The 14,364-nt window shown below is 29.1% G+C and overlaps 1 protein-coding gene and 1 non-coding gene across 5 annotated transcripts; one reads left to right on the top strand and one right to left on the bottom strand.

The window, feature by feature from the left end:
- Positions 1 to 315: 315 nt before the first annotated feature.
- LOC120076904 lies at positions 316 to 6,627 on the bottom strand. 4 transcript variants are annotated; one of them, XM_039030865.1, is made up of 6 exons: positions 6,393 to 6,627; positions 5,920 to 5,939; positions 4,087 to 4,239; positions 2,423 to 2,510; positions 1,708 to 1,774; positions 316 to 641 (listed from the first exon to the last, which is right to left on the bottom strand). In XM_039030865.1, the coding sequence occupies exons 3-6, from the start codon at positions 4,208 to 4,210 to the stop codon at positions 588 to 590; spliced, it is 333 nt and encodes a 110-aa protein (XP_038886793.1). In that variant the 5' UTR covers positions 4,211 to 4,239; positions 5,920 to 5,939; positions 6,393 to 6,627; the 3' UTR covers positions 316 to 587. The 4 variants fall into 4 exon arrangements, with proteins under 4 accessions (XP_038886793.1, XP_038886790.1, XP_038886794.1 ...); XM_039030862.1 differs by lacking the exon at positions 5,920 to 5,939 and having other exon boundaries at positions 6,393 to 6,625; XM_039030866.1 differs by lacking the exon at positions 6,393 to 6,627 and having other exon boundaries at positions 5,925 to 6,285.
- Positions 6,628 to 12,250: 5,623 nt separating this feature from the next.
- TRNAY-GUA lies at positions 12,251 to 12,335 on the top strand. Its single transcript is given in 2 exon segments — positions 12,251 to 12,287; positions 12,300 to 12,335. It is a non-coding gene; the product is annotated as a tRNA-Tyr (tRNA).
- The last annotated feature ends 2,029 nt before the right edge of the window (positions 12,336 to 14,364 follow it).

The raw sequence follows: 14,364 nt of genomic DNA, 5'->3' as shown, positions 1-14,364 counted from the left end.
CTAAGTCAGATAATTGTAAAGAAAAGTATTTCTTAAAAGCAAAATAGTTCTTTTATCATTACAGAGTTGTTTGATACCATGCATGTATATATCTTCAAGTGATACAATAGTGGTGGCTAATAAATATATTGATATGTAATAAAAGAATAACTAAATATACCAAGTGCATAATGAAATTTGTAATGGCTATATATTTATCTAATTAAAAGGGCAAAATTATTTCATGTTTGGAAGGGCAAAAAGTGTTAAGTTGAAAAAAATGCACACATAATTTTCACTTACAGCGCAACTAAGAGGGAAAAAACATACAAAATATTTTTAAAAATACTCCTCCAAATATAAGTTTCCATTACTCTGAACTTCTGCATAAATATCAGATGTTGCCCGCACAAAGGAGGCCAATAATACAATGTTGAATTAGTTGTTAGTTTGAACAAAGATCACAACAATGTAAGAGTATATAATTCTTCATAGAATTAGTAAACGGAAGAACCAGTAGCAGGTTGTTGAGTATGAACATATCCTGAAACTCGGTATCACGGTCTCGGATCTTGTCTACGACTAAAATATTTGTTGTGTCGAGTTATCTAATCGAAAAGCCCTTCATCATGCCAAATATCAACCAAGAAATCTACCATCTCCTGCCAGTCACATCACAAGCATCAATGAACGATATATGCAGATTGAAAGTCACCCGATAGAACCCGAAATATATTGCAATATAAAAAAAAAATAATCGAGCTACGAAGTACTCGAAATCCCCCATTTCTTAAGATGCACTCAAGCTGAAACCAACTTAATCAATGTCTAACTCCATCCTTTTTAACCCACTCTATTTACAATAAAAAAAATTCCCCCCAACGAACTCCTTAGCTTCCTTACCTTTGCCCCATTTGGTGACCTATTTGATTTGAAAATTGAGTCTAAACACCACTTTTATCTATTGGTTTATATGTTTTGTTGTCTATGTTTTAGAAGTGTTTTCAAAATCAAAACCAAAATTGAAAAACTAAGGCCTCGTTTGATAACTATTTCGTTTTTGAAAATTAAGTCTATTTCCTCCTAATTTCTTAGGATGATTTGTATCTTTCTTGAGTACAATGGTTGAACTTCTAGTCAAAGTCCAAAAACAAAAACAAGTTTTTAAAAGATACATTTTTTAGTTTTCAAAAGTTGGCTTGGTTTTTTAAATCATTGGTAAAAAATAGACTACAAAGGAAGAAATTTGGAGGTGCAAGTAATGTTTTTAGGCTTAACTAAAAAATAAATAAATAGTTATCAAATGGGACCTAAAAAAAAGTAGTTTTCAAAAACTTGTTTTTGTTTTTGGAAATTGACCAAGAACTCGAAAACATGAAAACCATGAGTAAAAAATGGTGAAAAAACAAGCACAATTTAAAAAGAAAAAACCAAAAACAAAAACAGAAATCAAAAATCAAAAGATTATCAAACGGGACCTAAGATTAGTACTGTGTTCCTCCTAATGATATACCTATCATATCAGAACCAATAACACATGCAACAGCAACAACAGAATTCTGGCTTCGATGTGCAGTTGATTGAGCAAGCAGATGAACTACTATATATATATATATATATGGATAGATAGATAAATAGATAGAAACTGCAATCACTTTTCATAAGCTTTATTTTATGGAATCAACAACTATCATTGAAAAAAATGAAAAAAGCTTTTCAGAAGCTTACAGGGAGAGGTATTGGCTCACTGAAGGGCTCGTGAGTGGAGAGCAGATCTTCATACGCTGTTGACCAGCTGCAAATTAAAGTGAACAATTTATCAATCAGAATATGTTCGTAATAAATGTTTCTGTATTGAGTGGAGGGGTAAAGGAAATGGAAAGCAACAAAAGAAAATCAAGTACTTGTTTATTAAAAAATGGAAAAGGTGTGTTTCTTCAAGATATAAATGACCTCTTTCTGCTCGCACTTTACTTCTCTTTAATACTAAGCCTGTTACATTTTATAATGATGAGGGCCAGCGACTGCTCATATAAATCGAGCAATTACAAATCATCTTAATTTGTTAGTTATGGTCTATGGTTATGGACAAGTTATCCCCACCAACATAACTTTTTGTTTATATCATTTATCTAATTTCATTTGGGTGACCAGAGCAATGGCTACATTGACATTTAAAAAAGGCTCACTTAAATTCTATAGGCTTGAGTTAGTAATATATTCAGGCATATTTTGATCCTAACAAACTGGGAGTTCTACTTGTTTGCCCACTCCTGTTTTGGATAGTAGGATTTCTTGTCAACTTTCACTGTACGTGCAGAGATCTCCCTTTTATTATGATTATGAACTTCTTCAAATTTACCAACTAAACTACTTGCAAGAAAAAGCACAAGGAACAATGAACTATTCTGCAACTAAAACATTCAGGAAAGCGAGATATGACCTTATGATTGATTCCCTTTCCATTCTTTGTTGTTGTTGAGAATTTTTATCGACCCACTTCTTTCTACCCTCGTGCCAACGAATTGCAGCTACACAAAAAATCCGGTTAGATTGATTATGAAAAAAATGCATTTCAAAACCAAACGCAACGAACAAAAAGTTCATGTTGCTATTTTAAGAAATCCAAGCTTGAAGAAACAAAGGATTCAAAGACATGCACAATTAAAGGCTCAGAAGAGGTACAGCTGTCACATCAATTAAGCGATTTCCTTAAATACTTATTTATTTGAGAAAATCAACAACTTTCATTGAAAAAAAATGAAACAATATAAGGACATCCAAAAAAACAAGCCCACAAAAAACATCCCTTCTAAAGACAGGGATTCCAACTAAGTAAGATTCTCCCTAGAGAATAATTACAAAAAAGCTTTGATACCGAAGCTCAAAGCGAAACATGAAACCTCACAAGGGTCCTCTCCCTACCTCAAAGCACTCTATTGTTCTACTACCCCAAATATTCCATAGCACGACACGAATCCCAGCATATCACAAAGAACAACCTTTCTCTCAAAAAGGCAGATGGAGGAGAAACTCCTCGATCATAGCTCGAATATTCCTTTGGCCAATAATTAGAATGTCAAACTTCTGAAGGAAGTCACTCCACACGGACGTTTATTTGGACTGGGACTTGGGCAATATATCCTCCTAGCTCACCTGATGTTCTATTTTAATTTTTAGTATATCCTTTTTCATGATATACATGGTCTGATATACAATCCATGAAACATAAAAGTATAAGACGTCAAGATGCTCATCTTCCCTCAGAAAATCTCTTCCTCTACCCAGCCATAAGGCCCATAACTACTAGTTCACTTTACTTTCAATCTTTCCTTCAGTTTTGCCTGACTTCCACCTTTAACATTCACATGCATTTACCACATTCAAAAAATTCAGATCGATAAATGATTCCCTCACCATTTCATTTCGCACCATAAGAAAGCTACATTAACAATAGCAACACCTACTAATACTAGCTGGGATTTTATTATTATTTTTTTTTTTTTTTTTTTTTTTTTTTTGAAGAAACCGAGCTTCCATGGAGAAAAGTGAAAGAATGTACAAAGCAATACAACAAACAAGCCCATCAAAAGAATCCCAACTCTAATTATAAGAAAAGACTCCAATCTAAAAGAATAAGATCAAGCAAGTAGCTACAGATAATAATATTAAAGGACGCCCATAACAAATAGTTAAATCTGACAAACTCCCATTTCCCAATGCTCATCTCCAAATCTCTCAATCCCTCTAAAATATTATTGTTCCTCTCAAGCTAACTACCCCACAAACAAAATGGCAGAAAAATAAGTCCACCGCCGAACTCCCAGCGAGGGAGTAAAATTGAAGCCTCTAAATTAACTGGTATACATAAATTACAATAGAGAACCTGAAAACAATTCACATGAACTTCTAAAACAGCAAGTTCTACGTCTTCTTTTTTCCTTTTTTTTTTTTTCCTTTTTCTTTTGAGCATTTATTCCAAAACTTCCAAGCTCCATGGGGTCATTGGTTATAGCAGGCACGATAAAAGCACAAAAGAAATACTAATTCCCAAAAACTGGAAAAGAGGTGGCTTAGACCTATCAAATTCCACAGATGCTTGCTTACCCTGATTAATAAACGTGGAGGAGCTTAAGTCTTTTTCCACAGGCTTTTTCACTTCACTAGACGATGAAGAACGGCCCACAGTCAGTATCTCTTTTGAATGGGAACTTTTTTTATTCATCTCCATCTTCTCTGAACTAATAGACTCAATCCTACCTGCAATGATAAAGCAAGCATCTCTTTTAGAAGCCCACAAGCGGTACTCTTACTAAAAAGAATAGCAAGTTCTGACATAACAAGTATCCTCAGAGAACAGCCAATCAACATGTGTGTGTGTGTGTACAATACATACATAAATATACACTTTTTTAATCTGCTGGAGCCTGGAACCACAAGCTGAAAGTCATTTCAATTGACAAGAAAAATCATGATTCACAAAAATTCAACAAATTTTCTCATCATAAGTTTTATATCTGCTATCATTAAAACAATCGGACTAGTTTCAAACTGAAACACATAATCTAGTTAAGCCATCTAAACTTGTGCCGAAACCAAATTCGCTGAACTTCTTATTTAAACTGCTTCACAGAATAAAACTGGTGAATAAACTAGTTGGTGTTCAACTGTATTTAGAAAATTTTATGGCAACATAGACACACACATAACAGAATATGTGTGCAATTTGTTTGAAGTTGCAAAACAGTTCTATCTATTTTGAATCCGGTTAACTAGTCCTCAACTGAATGTAAATAAGAAATTAATTTTCAATAGGAGAACATACTATAAGTAAGCTTTTATTTTATTAATCTAGAAATATTGCTTTTATTGAGAAAAAATGAAAGAATACACGAGCATACAAAAAAAATCACCCCGCAAAAGACCCCTTTAAAGAAAGGAGCTCTAGATAAGAATAATTTTAACAAGCAAAAAATTACAAAAAGAATACAAAAAAACGAAACCCAGAGAGAAACATGAAACTTCATAAAAAACCAGAGATTACTCGGATCCTTATTGACCCTCCTAAAAATCCTGTTATTTCTCTGGCCCCAAATATCCCATAACAGAGAGCATATCCCAGCGAGCCACAAGAAGTGCCCCTTCCAAAACAAAGGTGGAGTTTGTAAACAAAATTCTTAAGTAACACTTTGACCTCTAAGAGAAATTTTCAAATCAAGAACCGTGAACATTTCAGGATTCTCAAGACTTTCCTTGCTTCCCTACTCTACAGTATGAACTAAACCGAGAACCATTATGGATTGGCCTAGTGATAAAAAATGAGACATAGTCTCCATAAATGGCTAAAAGATCAAGAGTTCAATCCATGGTGGCCACCTATCTAGGAATTAATTTTCTACAAGTTTCTTCGACACCCAAATGTTGTAGGGTCAGGTAGGTTGTCTTGTGAGATTAGTCGAGATGCACGTAAGCTGGCCTGGACACTCACGGATATCCCTCCCAAAATATATATATATACGAACTAAACCGATGCATATTTAGAACCCTTGTCCCTTGGACTGAAATATTTAACCCTGTTTCTAAGTCCATTGTGCAGACAAGACCATGTTTCCTTTATCCATCTCCATGATATAAAAGTGCATACAACCGAATCATCATTGTCCCTTTTTTGTCATGAAAAACAAAGAGGCTCCACAATTTTCCTCGTAAAAATCAAACACTACCACAATTTATCGTCATGGTCTAATCAAAATTCAGACCATTGGGTCTAGATTTGAGAACCCGGAGTCTCGTCTAATGAGCCAAACAGCTAAATTAACAGAAATTTAATAACGTTCCTCCCATAAAGAAATCGAACACAAGATAGTTCTTCCGAGTTCAAAGCATAACGAATCGTATATATCTCAAGAAAATACTCAATTCTCATTAAAATGTACTCACCCGACCTCAAATTCCCTCGCCTGCAATTATTAAGTAAACATTTTCCATCAGTTCAGTGGATCGAGATCAAAATGAAAAATGAGAGACAAGACTTCGTAATTCCTCAACTGAAAACACTACTAACAACTATACGACCCAAAATTTTCTTGCTCACATAACCTAACCTACCCTAACCTAACTATCGAATTCGGCCATTTTTCAAAAGAAAAAACGAATTAATCTCAAAATAGAATGAAAATAAAAAAATAATTAAAAGAAAAAAGAAAAAGAAAAGAGAGATGGATTCGTCGAGAACAAATCAAAGTCCTGTAAAGAGACCCACCAGCGGATTCTCCACAATATGAAATACATTTGGCCCAATAAACATCCAAGTTCCCATTTCCATAGGGAAAACCCACAGAATCGAAAATCGAAATCAAAACAACAGCAATAAGAAACAGATTCGGCGGAAACAAGAGCATTAAAATTCATACCTCGAAGTGGAAACGTCACAAAAGCATTATTCCAATCAATACAGAAGAAAAAACACAATGCGATGAACAAAAATCCAATCTCGGTATCCGGGTTCGAGCGAAAAAAACAAAACCGATCATGAAGCCCACAGAAAGAGGAAATTGAAATGAAGAGAGGAGAAAAAAATCGGAAGCGTTTTCGTCAAAATGTTTTGGCGATGCATGGCGTTTTCTTCTCCGATTTGACGACTCAGCATCGATTGCTGACATGGATTTGATTAAGAATGGATAATGGAGTTAAACTATTTTTTTTATTATTGATACGAATTGACGAAAAAACCCCTCTACCGAACTAATGTAGAAGGGTTTTTTTCGTCATTCTAAGTTATCTTGGATTCGGTGCGGTGGACCTTTGCTCGTATTCTGCACACTTCAAAATGCATCAGTGAAACAGAAATTGACAATATATTTAAAATATATGTGTATATGTGATGCAGTAATGAAAATTAGATTTATATGATTACTATAATGACATTTTAAATTTATAACCAATCTAATTAAAAATAACTATTTTCAATAGTGGTATCAATTTAAATCTCAAACTAATAAGTATATCAATTTACAAAGCTACCTGTTATTAATTAAAAAAAAACACGATGAAACAAAAATTTATGAACCCTAAAAATTAATATTGGACTAACATTTCGACATAAACAAATAAAGAAGTAAGATAATTTTCAAATTCCTATTTTACTCAACAAAATTAAATCCTATTTTGCCCTTTATTTTTAATCATATTCTCATTATGCCTTCCTTTAATAGTTCGTTATAAAGACCATTAATTTTTTTTTCTTCTACCCACTTCAACAAGAAACTAACCACCATCCTACATTTATTTTTTTAATTTTGTTTTTCTTTTATTTTGATTTATATTTATTTCTAAACACTTTATTTTTATTTCTCTTCTTTCTTTTCTTTTGTTTTCTGTTTCGTAGTTTTTTGTGTGTATATTATTGTATGTGTTTTCTTCTCCATATCCTTTTTAGAATCTCTGAAAAAAATATTATCAAACAAAAAAAGAATGTAAGTTCTCGTTTGTTTACTTCAATTCATCACTTCTGCAAAATATTCTACATTTATTTATTTTAAGAAATTTTAATTTTCTTTTACTTCGATTTATAGTCATTTGCGAACACTTTGTTTCTCATCTTTTTCTTTTGTTGTTTTTTTTTTTTTTTTTTTTTTTNNNNATATATAGTTGTATGTGTTTTCTTCTCTACATTTTCAAGCAAAAAAATACAAGTTGTCCTTGATATAATTCAACTTTTTCTTTTAACTCACATTAAGAGTTTATTTTTATAATTTAATTTAAATAAAAAGTTTTATTTTGATGGAGAAGATGAGGAAATCTAAAATATGATATTAACTTAAGAAATTTAGGGAAGAGGAAAATATGAAGAGGAGTACTTGAGAATCTTCTGAATATTTGTTTGTAAAATAAAAAATATATTTTCTATGTTGATCTGGAAAATGTGTTATGATAAATGTGAGTAACTCGAAAGGAAAACCAAATTTGAGAAAATTAGGGAATAAGAAGATATGGAGAAAATGTTGATAATATTCTAAAAAATGTAAGTACTTCTTCAGTCTACTTTATTTTTACTAAATCCACTGTGAAAGGATTTTATTTTATGAATGTTAGAAAATTCGGAACAATAAGATCAATTTGAGAAATTTAGGTAAAGGAGATATGAGGGAATATTAGTGAGATTCTAGATAAAATTTGACTTTCTAATTTTAATTTCATTCAATTTTAAAAACTATATCTTCAAATCGCATTGTGATTCATATTTTATATTTATTTCTTCTTAGTTTTAATTTTTCTTGTATTTTTTATGACATCATAAATTTATAACTACAATTAATATAAGATAAGTTAAAACTCTTTGTTAACCTCCTTTGAATTAATGAGTGAAATAGAATAAACCATTATCTTGAAAATAAAAGATTCATTTAAAAATAATAGTGATAAAATATATGTTTTTTCATTACCATAAAATATGACATATATTGAAATTGAAATGTTTAGATTTGTAGCAAAAAAAGTGTTTAATGTTTTACTTACAAATAAAGTATTTATTTTACTATTTTAAATATAACACTAAATTGAAATTGTTGGTTATATATATATAATAAAAATAAAATAATGATGATGATGACGACCATAATAATAATAATAATAATGATGATGATGACGACGACGATGATGACGATAATAATAATAATAATAATGATAATAATAATAATAATAATAATTGTTGTTGTAATAGTAGTAGCTGTTGTTAGAGTAGTACTAATATTAATAATAGTAATAATAATATTCATAATCATAATAATAATTATAAAAATTAAAAAAATTAAAATAAAATAAAAAAACAACAACAAAAACAAAATTTTGTTGCTTAAAATCTAATATTATTTAAAATGCAGGAAAAAAACATTAGCATAGTAGGTCTACCATAATATAAATAAGATTATGAATATGTAAATATTATTGAATTCAACAACTATTAAAACGATTAATGATATATTTACTAACATCAATATATAAGGAATTACAATGGTATACCTACAATAATATAAATATAAAAAAACTCGTAATAAATAAAAAGTACTCACAAATTCAATAGTCGTTTCACTTTTTTATTCAAAGTAACAATGGTCCCTTTTTTCTTTGTTATTTGTTATTCGGCAACAAAAACTAAGGAAAAAATAGAATATTATGAGAATCCAATCTATAACTTATTGTTTATTTAGAAAAAAAGCTAAGAATTTTGTTGAGTAAATCCTATCTTTTTTATGTTTTTTTTTTTTGTTTTCCAAACAACAATAAAAATTATAAAAAAATATATATATATAATATGAGAACAAGAACAAGATTTATATTTATTGTTTTTAAAAAAATTAAAATTTTGTAAAATAAATGTACAAATCTCACAATTTGATGGACAAATATGGAAAAAAGAGGATTTAGTAAAAAATTTTGGAATAAGAAGAAGAAAAAAGACGATATATGGGACACAGGAGTAAAAAAGGGGGAGTGATTTTTTATAAGTTTTGGAAAGAGAAGGGAGCAAAATTCTGAGAAGTTTTGGACGAAGAAGAAGACTGCAAAGAGCAACCGAATGTAGTAGCAAGGCAGACGGAGGAAGGCATAGGAAAAATTGTGATATAGGAAGCTGATGGTGGGGGTTTAAAACATTGTAGGTCGAGTTTTCACATATTAATTTTCATGCAGAGTTGCAGGTTGGGTAGGTGGTGAAGATTAAAGGAGATTAATAACATATATGATATGTTAATTTTAGCTCTCGTGTCCCTAAGAGTTCACATTGAGATTCATGTTTTGTTTCGTGTCGATTATACTTCGACTGCTCCATTCGAAAAATGTTTATATGAATCAAGATCTAGGTGAATAGGGGAAGTCGTTCGCAGTAAAATCAAATACAAGATGTTTTAATTTTAATACTCACATCTCTAAAGAGTTCACATTGTGAGGTTCATGCGACACTTCCTATCACTCTAGGAGTGACCTCGATTTGGAAAGTGTTTACATGGATCAATAGCAAGGTGAATAGGGGAAGTAATTCATAGTAAATAGGTGAAGGATGTATGTCGACGTGTCATGTGGTCTCTTCCATTAATTTGGACTGTGAGATTTCTATATTATGCCTACTTGTCGTTTTTTGGTGACATAAGCTAGACAGTTAGTATTTTGTGTACCGAATTATATAATTATTATAGTTTATTATTAACAACTATTATACAATATATTGTTTATAAATATATATTGTCTATAGTTTATGTTAAAGTACTAAAATATTGTATAATAACATTTTACATTATGTTATTAATTGAACCTGATTTAGACAGTATCTAACTATCTTTTCGATCTCATTGTAGTTGGCGGGAAAGCCTAATATAAAAATATTCAACATTCTCTATTTTTCTATTTTCTTTTGTTTCTCTCTATTTATAGATTGTAAAGATACATCTTCATCAAAAATAAAATTTGTAAAGACATGTAGGGAGACCAAAGTCGAATGTAAAAACATTAATTATACACGTGGTTGGTAGTATTAAACAATTCTACTCTCAACTTATCTTGCATTTATGTAACAACACATTGAAATGTTGCTCAACCAAAACTTTATATTTAATTCCCTATGTAAAATATATCAGATTACTGCCAATTTTCCATCTTTGGTCAAACTTTATTGTTGTAAATTGTGTGTTTGACTGAGAAAATAGTATGGATTTCATATATAAATTATAATTTGTCTTCCTTAATTTTTAGCTGAATTTCAATAACAAAAATATATTTTTAAAAAGTATTTTTGAATTTGGCTACATTTTTCAAAATATTGACAAAAAGTAGTTAACAAGTCAATAAATTTAGAAGTAAAACGAGGGTTAGTTACTAAACAAATCAATTTTTTTTTTTTCAATTTTGGGATTTGTACATAATAGTCACATATTATGTTAATGTCTTTAACATTTTATTTTTACAAAAAACCTATTGGTCTCCCTATTTTCACTATATATATATATATTTCTCTCCCCCATGCATATATTCTCTCCCCATAATTCACACCCATTTCTTCCTCTTCCCTCTTTTTTCTCCTTTCCCCTCCCTATCTTTTCTCCTTTCGGCGGTGTGAGTTGCAGGCAGTAGACGACAACATGGGACAAATTGATGGATCGAGGCACGAGATGATACCAACGACTTGGGACGAACAGATGGCACATACCGCGTGGGACAAATCAATGGTGACAGGTTTAGCAGATTCGGTCGACGATGACGGAGAGAGTGATTTGTGGCAGCTATGGCTGAAGAAGAATAGATGAATATGAAAGGTTATGTATTATAAACCCCAATGTGAAGATGGACTTTATTTTTTTTCTTTTTTTTTTTATATATATATTTTGTGATATATATGTATTTCCTTTTAGCTTTTGTAGGAAATCTGATATATACTGTGGTATATGTATTTGTTTATTTGATATAAATGAGTGTTTTTTTTTTATTTATTTAAACTTATTGTATTATGATATATATACTATGGTGTAAACGAAATTTATGAAAATTTTTATATTATGGTATATTTCATATATTGGTTTATACTGTGATTTATGTTAAGCATTAAGTCAGTCTCTAATTTATAAACTGTAGTATATTTCATATATTGGTTAGAATATTTTCAAATACCTAACAAAATGTTATAAGGTATATTTAAAATAATCATGAATCCGTCAAAATGTTATAAAGTATATTTAAAATAACCATTAATCCGTAAAAAAAAAACCAATAAATCAGTATGTGAAAACCAACATAAATAGAAAAAAAATTCATTAAATGCATTTTTTCTAAATTGGAAAATAGAAAAAAATTAAAATAAATACATTTCTCTCTCCAATTGATAAAGGAGAAAAACTATAGAAAATGCATTTTATCTCTTTATAATAAATGTATTTTCTCTCTCCATCATTAAAGCAACTTCAAATATATATATATATATATATTTTTAAAAGGGTGAAACTATCTATAACAGTAAAATACCTTTTTGAAAAAAATTAAATTTAAATACATTTATGAAAATATATAGCCAAATATAGGCCTTTAATTTTATGTATAGCAAGTTTCCCATTTATTCCATATCAATCACCTCATAAAATTATTTTATGGGTTTATGGTACAAATAATTTAAAGTTTCATATTCATTTTAAATCCATAAATTATTTTAGTCATGTTTTAAATATAATACTAATTTATTTTGTTACTAATATAATATAAAAATTTATATGAAATCATTAAACAAAATCCGACCTTAGCTCAGTTGGTAGAGCGGAGGACTGTAGTAAGAAGCTGTCATCCTTAGGTCGCTGGTTCGAATCCGGCAGGTCGGAAGTTTTAGTTTTATTTATTTTTGCATATTGCACTGTGCTGCTAAATCCTGATATTTTTCTTTACGTTATATCAAATAAATGCGTGTATATTGATTTAATATGTTAATATGTTTTCTCTTTCTAAAAAAAGTATATGTTTTCTATTCAGTGTTATATTTAATTGGAATGTTGACTTTAGTGGTAAATTCATATTTTTTTATACAACTTACTCAATTTTAGATGCGTTAATGTAAAATGATCAAATTCTAAAAGTCAACAAAAGTTAGCATTCTACTTACGAAATGCGTTTTCTCTATCCGACATCACACTTATTGTAAAACAGTTGAATCCTCGATATAATGTTTATTTTTACCTATATCTGTTTTTAAATCTTCCATATCTGTCAACAAAGCGTGCGGATTCCTAATCATTACGTAATTATAGCAAAATCCAATCTAGATTTTAAAAATTAATTATAATTTCTAAAATATCAATGTTTTACAAACCCCTCTATTATAGTTTTGCAACGAGGGACAACCCCCAACAATTGGGGTTAATAGGATAAATAGGGTATTTTTGAAAAAAAATTAGGAAAAACAAGTCATTTAAAAAAAATTTAGGTAAATAGATTTTTATTTTTTTTTAAGTGCGTTGTTTGACAGACGCACTCTTATTATTATATTATTATTATTATTATTATTATTATTATTATTATTATTATTATTTTCAACTTATAAGTGCCGCCTTTAAGGGGCGTGTAGTTTTGTTTTGTTTTTGTTTTTGTTTTTTTTTTAATTTATTAATTATTATTATTATTATCAATTCCCAACTTATCTTTCTACAAATTATTCCCCACCTATATTTTTCTTAAAAATAATTCTCAACCTATCTTTATCTCCTTTTTTTTAATTTATGTTTATTTATTTGTTTTTTATGTTCAAACTAAATTTATTTCTTTTCAAATCATAAAAATGGATTTAGAATTAATATTTTTTTAAAAAAAAAACCATTTTGAATTTGAATGGTTTTTAATGTAATTGTTTTTAATCTTCAAGTTATGAATAAGAACATTGTAGTTTTAATCTAGTGAATATTTAAAATGCATTTTTTTAATTATGAATCATGTCAATTTATCTTAGCAAATTTTTTAAACTACAAATTTGCCTACAAAACTATTTTATAGTTATTTAGTTTGAAATATATTAATTATTTAAAAATTACTTTCACGTGTGGTGTTTGATGCTATAAATAAAATCTTAATTTCAAAATTATATCCTAATTTGTACATATACAAAAAAAATATATATATAATTTTTAAAATCAAATAGTGTCAATCACTCTAACATATTAGGATATAGTTATTCAATGTATAAAGATAATTATCGAACATACTAAAAAAAGATGATGGGCACTAAATCTCTTAGGATAAAATTGTATCAATTATCACTGAGTTAAATTAACTTTAATGATTTTTAAAAAAAAAAATTTAAAACTTAATATATTAATTATAACCTTTTTTAGTAATATTAATTATAACTTCTTATTATAATTTAACTACCTATCCTACTAAATTATTATAATTGAATTAGTATAAAATTAAATAAAAAATTCATATATATAAGATTAACCATTTAAAAAGAAAAGGAAAAAGGGAACCTCTAGGCGTTGGTTTCAAACCCAGGTGGAGTAGGAAGAAAAACGTGATGCTACAACCATTTCAAACTAACATACTAGTGTTCTAAATTAGCCGTTGTTATTTATATAAGAAAAAAAATACAAAAGGATTAAGCTCACAGTGCAAACTTCCGTTAGTTTTTCTTAATAGGCACAAATTTTGAGGTGAATGCATCTCTTGAAGAGATGCATTCCATAAGAGGAGGAAAAAAAAAAAAAAAAAAACCTTTGTCCAAATTTATTTCAAAAGTACATTTTTTTCTAAATAGATTTTAAAACTACCTGTTATTCTAATAAACCCCAACTATTGGTTTAGATTATAATGGTGACCGATTTAATTTAAATAGAATCTTGAAACTCTCCTATCATTTTCGTA

Source organism: Benincasa hispida, chromosome 4, assembly GCF_009727055.1.
Source record: "Benincasa hispida cultivar B227 chromosome 4, ASM972705v1, whole genome shotgun sequence".
In the NCBI taxonomy this organism is placed as follows: domain Eukaryota; kingdom Viridiplantae; phylum Streptophyta; class Magnoliopsida; order Cucurbitales; family Cucurbitaceae; genus Benincasa; species Benincasa hispida.
This window is presented reverse-complemented; position numbering and strand designations above follow the sequence as displayed.

Coding starts and splice junctions, on each gene's coding strand:
- LOC120076904 (XM_039030865.1), bottom strand. CDS start 4,210: ATGGAGATGAATAAAAAAAGTTCCCATTCAAAAGAGATACTGACTGTG. Junction 2,511..4,086: donor CTCCACGTTTATTAATCAGG/GTAAGCAAGCAT, acceptor TTTTTTGTGTAG/CTGCAATTCGTTGGCACGAG. Junction 1,775..2,422: donor GAAAGGGAATCAATCATAAG/GTCATATCTCGC, acceptor TTTAATTTGCAG/CTGGTCAACAGCGTATGAAG.